The sequence below is a fragment of the Cebus imitator genome, unplaced genomic scaffold (genome assembly GCF_001604975.1).
Source record: "Cebus imitator isolate Cc_AM_T3 unplaced genomic scaffold, Cebus_imitator-1.0 Scaffold311, whole genome shotgun sequence".
NCBI lineage: Eukaryota > Metazoa > Chordata > Mammalia > Primates > Cebidae > Cebus > Cebus imitator.
Genome location: NW_016107626.1, coordinates 3,837,423 through 3,843,422, shown reverse-complemented (window position 1 = coordinate 3,843,422; position 6,000 = coordinate 3,837,423). Strand labels below are relative to the sequence as shown.

The window sequence follows — 6,000 nt, the reverse complement described above, 5'->3', positions numbered from 1 at the left end:
AAAAAAAAAAAAAAAAAAAAGATCAGAAACTATAAAACTCCTAGGAGAAAACATTCTGACTTCACAGCATTGAGTTTGGCAATGATTTCTTGGGTTTGACACCAAAAGCACAGGTCACAAAAGGAAAAAGTAGATACATTGAACAACATAAAAATTAAATTTCTGTGTGTCAAAGGGTGTGACCAGGAGAGTGGAAGTCAGCTCACAGGAAGGGGGGAAATATTTGCAAATCACATCTGATAATGAGTTAATACCAAGAGCAGCACTCCTAAAGCTCAACCTAAAAACAAACAATCCAATTCAAACATGGGCAAAGGACTCAGACAGTTCTCCAAAGAAGACGTCAAAGGCTGACAAGCACGTGAAAAGATGTTATCGATCATGCATCGTAAATCACTGGACAAACAGAGCTCAAAACCATAAGGAGATGCCACCTCAAACCTATTAGGACAGCTACTACTAAGAAATCAGGGCACGCTGGGCCCAGGTCACACCTCAGAGGACGGCCGGCCGGCCTCGTGTGCTGGCACTGGTCCTCAGGGTTCTGATAGGGCGGGCCCTGCCCTGCTGGGGGCGTCACCAGCCCCGAGCACTCTGTGTCCAAAGCCCTGGGTGGTTCCCATGAGCAGGGAAGGCCGAGCCCAGAGCCAGGGTCTCTCAGGCTGATGTGCTTGGCTGGGGGCCTCTGCTGTGGCTGGCCACACCCTCAAACAAGCCCTGAAAATGGGCCAGCACCAGGGAGGACTCAAGCCAAATGCTTCAGGCAAAGCAACTGAAGACCTGGGTCTCGGGTGTGAAAAGGTTTCATTCTCTCCAGTTCCCATCACACTCTCCAAGGCCTGTGTGGATGGCAGCGTCCACCCTGCCCCTGCCCCTGCCTTCTTGCCAAGCACCTCCCTCCACAGGGCCTTTGCTCCAGCCAACTCCTCGCCACAGCTCTGTTGCCCAGACGGGCTCCTGGTCCTTGGGACTTGCAGGATGCCACCTGCTCTGGGAACCCCTCCCAGATGCCAGATGTAGTGGTGGGCGTGGTATTTTTTTCATCATGCTGAAGGTGCCTGGTGCCTGTGTTTGCTTCCTGGGTGGAGCCCCTGCTCTCCCAGAGGACAGGGTTGCTCCTGCCTCTGCTACCTGCACACCTGTGAGCAAGAGTGAGTGAGACCCAGGCTGGGCACTCTGCAGACTGCAGAGCAAAGGAATGAGTGAGCACGTAAGCAAGTGGACGGATGGATGGAGGGACGGAGGGAGGGAGGGTTGGATGAATGGAGGGAGGGAGGAAGAGGTGGAAGGGTGAAGGGAGGATGGAGGGATAGGAGGAGGAAAGGAAGGAAGGATGGAGGGAGTGTAGGTGGCACTCACCCCTGGGGGGAGCTGGCACCCTTGGGTCTTGGCCTGACAGCTCCATCCCCATGTCTTTAAGCCTTGCCCAGGCTCGGGGTGGTTCCATACTGGCTGCCTTTGCTGGCCCTGGCCCCCCTCCCACCCCAGAGGGCCCAGAGTACGTACGTAGGACATGTACGCCGTGCCGCAGGGCCTGGACCCTGCCGGGCTCGATGGCCATGCTGAACGTGCTGTGCTGGTCCCCCACCTGGCCCTGCTCGGCGGCCTGGCGGACCATGACTGTCAGCTTGTTGGCGATGATGGTGTTCAGGACGGAGATGACCACCATGGGGAATATGAAGGACATGAAGGTGTTGACCTGCGGGAGAGGAAGGGTGGGACGTCACGGCCGGCAGCGGGACTCATGCTGGCCGGGGTGTCAGGCCTGCACGCTTGGCGGCCCTCAGTCACCACCGGTTCGGGAGGTCCAGTCCTGTCCCAGCTGCCCGTAGACACGGCCACCCCGGCCACAGTTCTAAGCTCGCTCCCAGCCTGCCCTGACTCTGCCTCTGACTAGAAAGAAGTTTGCAGGCTCCCCCACCTCCATGCCTCCACGAGCCCTTCCCGAGGGTCCTGCCTGGACATGGCAAGGAGCACACATGCTGGGGTGTCACTGGGGTGTGGCTGTGGCAAAGGCCCTGGGCTCTAGGTTCCCAGGTCTGGGCCTGTTGCGTCCATGCCTGAGGCCGGTCTCAAAGCTGTGTGCGGGCAGTTCTCGCAGGTCCTGACAGCTCACGCTAACAGAAACCCCTTCCTCCCGCCCACCCCAGCTACCTCTCAGGGCACTGAAAGGTACAGGGCTCCTCTTATTAGCGCCTGGAGCCCCCACTGCCCGCCCCCCGCCCGCTTCCACCCACAAGGCTGGGCCATCACAGCCGCTGTGTGCCTGATCCAAGCCCTGGACAGGCTAGAGGTCTGCCCAGAGACTCCGGCGTGGGAGGGGCTGCGCCGGGATTTGAGCCTGGCTTGAGCCGAGTCCTGCTCCTTCTGCGACTCCTGGCTGAGTCTCCACTTTGCAGGCACTGGCCAGGTGGCTGTGGCTTCCCCAGATGGGGCCGCGGCCCAGCCTCTCCCTCAGCCAGAGCTGCTGCTCAGAGCGGGAAGGGGACGCATCTGTGGATGCGCAGCAGCGGAGCAAGCCGGAACGAGCCAGGGCGGGCTTGGCCCGGCTTCTGATGGAGAAACCAGCCCCTCCATGGGGGGTGGAACGACAGCCATCAGAGGCTTCAAGTGCGTCCTTGGCCTTGGATTCTTTGTAAGATGCTCCTCCCTGCAAGCCAGATCCCGGCGCCTCTGGCTTCTGCACTTTGCAGGCTCCATCTCGTGCTGGGGACGAGGGCTGCCCCTCTCTGCCAGGCTGCCCGGGACCGCTCCATCTTGTGCTGGGGACGAGGGCTGCCCTCTCTGCCAGGCTGCCCGGGACCCTCATGCTGAATTGCTGATTCCAAGAAGCTTTTGGGTGTGTTGGAGAAGCGGCCTGTACTGCTCTGTGGCTGGTGGCTATGATTTCCGTAGGAAGTCCAGGAATATCTGCCACGGGGGTTCCCTTGGCTGGGCTGCAGGGACCTCCTCTCTGCTGACCTCCTCTCACCAGGGAGAGCAGAGCTGTGTGGCCTCAACAGTTCAGGTCAGGATGGCCCCAGTGAGGACAATCCTCACCTTGTCCCGCTAATGAAGGCGGCAGTGGCCACGGGACAGGGCGGGAATGTCGGCGCTCAGGTTTAATCCCTGGCCCGCTCTGGGCACTGGCTGACGGTCCTTCCTGCTCCCACCGAAGCACCAGGCTCCACTCAGAAGCACTCAGAGACCTTCAGGGAGAAGACGGCCCAAGCTCACCCTCAGGTTCCATTTGAGCAAAGATCTGCTAAACGGCTCAGAGGACATGCGTGGAGGGGGGAGACTCCAACCCCTGGAGGCAGCGTCCTGCACCTGCCTGATGGGCTCCTGAGAGCCACCACCACCGCCGCTGACCCTGCTGGGAGGCAGGTCTGTTCTGCCCTCCCCAACATGGGCTTTGGGATCTGGGGCCACCCCCACGCCCCCCACGTTCTGCTGCCCTGGCTGAAGTCCACCTTCTGCAGGATGACAAGGTGCCGATGAGGTTGGGGCGGGTAGAAAGTGCCTCTGCCCACTCTGGCTGCTGGGAGCGGGGCGGGGGATGGCTGGGCCCAGCCTCAGGAGACAAACCAATTCCGTGAGTCACCACAGCCCCGGCATAGTTTAAACAGCACCAATGTATCCAACACAGATTTTAAATGTCAAAACATTTAAAATACCAACCTCACCGACACGGGCAGCAAAAGTAGCTGCCTCCGGGGGCTGGTAGGCTGCGGGGTCTGGCCCTAGCCCTCTGGCTGCCCCTGTCGGAGGAAATCAGACCCTGGGCCCTGCAGTTCCCAGAGGCAGGGAGAGGAGGCCCCTCCCCTGCAGCACCCAAGCAGAGGCCACCGAGGGGCCATGTGTGCAGACAGAGGTGGCACAACCCTGCCTTCCAGAGGGAGTGTGGCCCTTCCCTGCCTCCCCCTCCTGCCCACCCTGGAGGCTGAGGCCGAGTAGGATTGGGGGCTGAGGGGAGTGCCCCTACTCCTGGGGTCAGCCTTCTCTTCCCAGACCACAGCTGGAAGCGGGGGCTTTGGCCAACGCCACTCTTCCTGTCATCTCTCCTGCTCTGGGGAAGGAGCTGCCTGCCCCCCACGACAAGCAAAGGGAGCATCAGTGAGCAGCGCGGGGCTCGGAGGAAAGGCTGCCATGCTGCCGGGGGCTTGGAGGACCAAGCCAGGCGAAGGACAGGCCCTCCCCGGGCAGAAGGACCCACTGAGATGATGTCTGTGCATCCAGTCCCCGTAAAACACCAGAGCTATCCGTGGTAGACACACCACAGCTCCACAACTTAAGTGGGAAGCAGTCTCAGAATGGCTTTGCCTGGGCTCACTAAGCAGGAAAGGGCATCTGTGGCCGTGGGTGCCTTTTCCCTACCTTTTAGGGAACACCTAAGAATGAAGCCAGCACGGGTGAAAGGGGGCACCCCAGGACACCATCTGTGCTCCCGGGCCAAGCTGTGCCTTCAGCTGTTACTCTTGGACTTTCAGTGTGTCTTGAGCAAAAGAAATCTTCCTTTTCTCAAGGGATAAGACAATTTGACTTAGCTCCTGGAACTGGTAACCTAACTCACAGAGATCTCACATCAGAAAAATTCCAGAGGGTCAGAAGATTAAAAAGATTAAAACCTAAAACCAAAAACTGTAACATTACTAAAAGAAATCATGGAAGTTTTACATTTAAATGTATATATTTTTAACCTTTCCCCCCCCAGCCTTATTGAGGCATAATTGGCAAATAAAAATTGTATCTATTGACTGGGTGCTGTAGCTCATTCCTATAATCCCAGTATTTTTGGGAGGCTGAGGCAGGAAGATCCCTTGAGGCCAGGAGCTTGAGACCAGCCTGGGCAACATAGTGAGATCCCCGTCTCTACAAAAACTAAAAAAAGCAGCCAGGCATGGTGGCACATGCCTATAGTGCCAGGTCCTTGGGAGGCTGAGATGGGAGGATCACTTCAGCCCGGCAGTTTGAGGCTCTGGTGAGCTATGACTGTGCCACCGCATTCCAGCCTGGGCAAGAGGGCGAGGCACCCAGCTCAAAACATTTGTACCTATTTGCTGTGTACACTGTGAAAGGATCATCACTGCCAACCTCGTGAGCACATCCATCACCTCACATAGCCCCTTTTTTGTAGTGAGAACACAAGATTTATTCTCCTAGGAAATTTCGAGTGTGCAATGCTGTATCGTTAACCCTGGTCCTCAGAGCTCCAGAACTTACTCGCCTTATAACCGAAACTTGGCGACCCTCGATCGACCCCTCCCCGTTCCTCACTCCCCTCCCCCAGCCCTCAGTGTTCTGCTTTTTCACGAGTTTGCTTTTTCAGATTCCACGCATAAGCGAGACCACACAGCGTTTGTCTTTCTGCGCCGGGCTTATTTCACTTAGCGTAAGGTCCCCAGGTTCACTGTGGCTACTGCAAATGACAAGATCCGCTCATGTTTCAAGACTGAGCAGCTCTCCCGGTGTATCCACGCCACGTCTTCTCCATCTGTTGGTCTGTTGAGGGACCCCTGGGTTGATTCTGTGTCCTGGCTATTGTGAGCAGTGCTGCAGTGGACATGGGCATGCAGGGATCTTTTTGAGATCCAGATTCCACCGGGTTGCATAAACACCAGAGTGGGCTTGCTGGATGCTGCGGTGACCCTATCCTTTTCTGAGGAGCCCCACGCTGCTTTCCGTAATGGCTGTACCAGTTTAATAGATTCCCACCGACAGTCACAAAGGTTCCCTTTTCTCCACAGTGTCCCCAAACACTAGCTACCTGTGGGCTTTTTGATGGCAGCCACCCTAATGGATGTGTGGTGGCAGCTCCCCGTGGTTTTGCGTTTCCGGACGACTAGTGATGTGAGCACCTTTTTGTAAACCCACTGGCCATCTGCACGCCTTCCTTGGAAAAACGCCGCCCGGGCCCCTTGCCCATTTTCAGACTGGTTACCTTTCTTCCACTTTGTACCCTGGCTTTTCATGTTGTTTCTTTTGCTGTGCGGAGACTTTCAATGAAACATGGTCTCATTC

At 57.1% G+C, this 6,000-nt stretch overlaps 1 protein-coding gene across 1 annotated transcript in view; it reads right to left on the bottom strand.

Annotated features, from left to right (window-relative positions):
* Window positions 1–6,000, bottom strand: part of NTSR1 (neurotensin receptor 1) — a 50,499-nt gene that overhangs the window by 4,150 nt on the left and 40,349 nt on the right. The window contains exon 2 of the mRNA XM_017503494.2: window positions 1,507–1,699. Coding sequence (XP_017358983.1) covers window positions 1,507–1,699 — 193 coding nt within the window. The remainder of the gene's footprint in view (window positions 1–1,506; window positions 1,700–6,000) is intronic.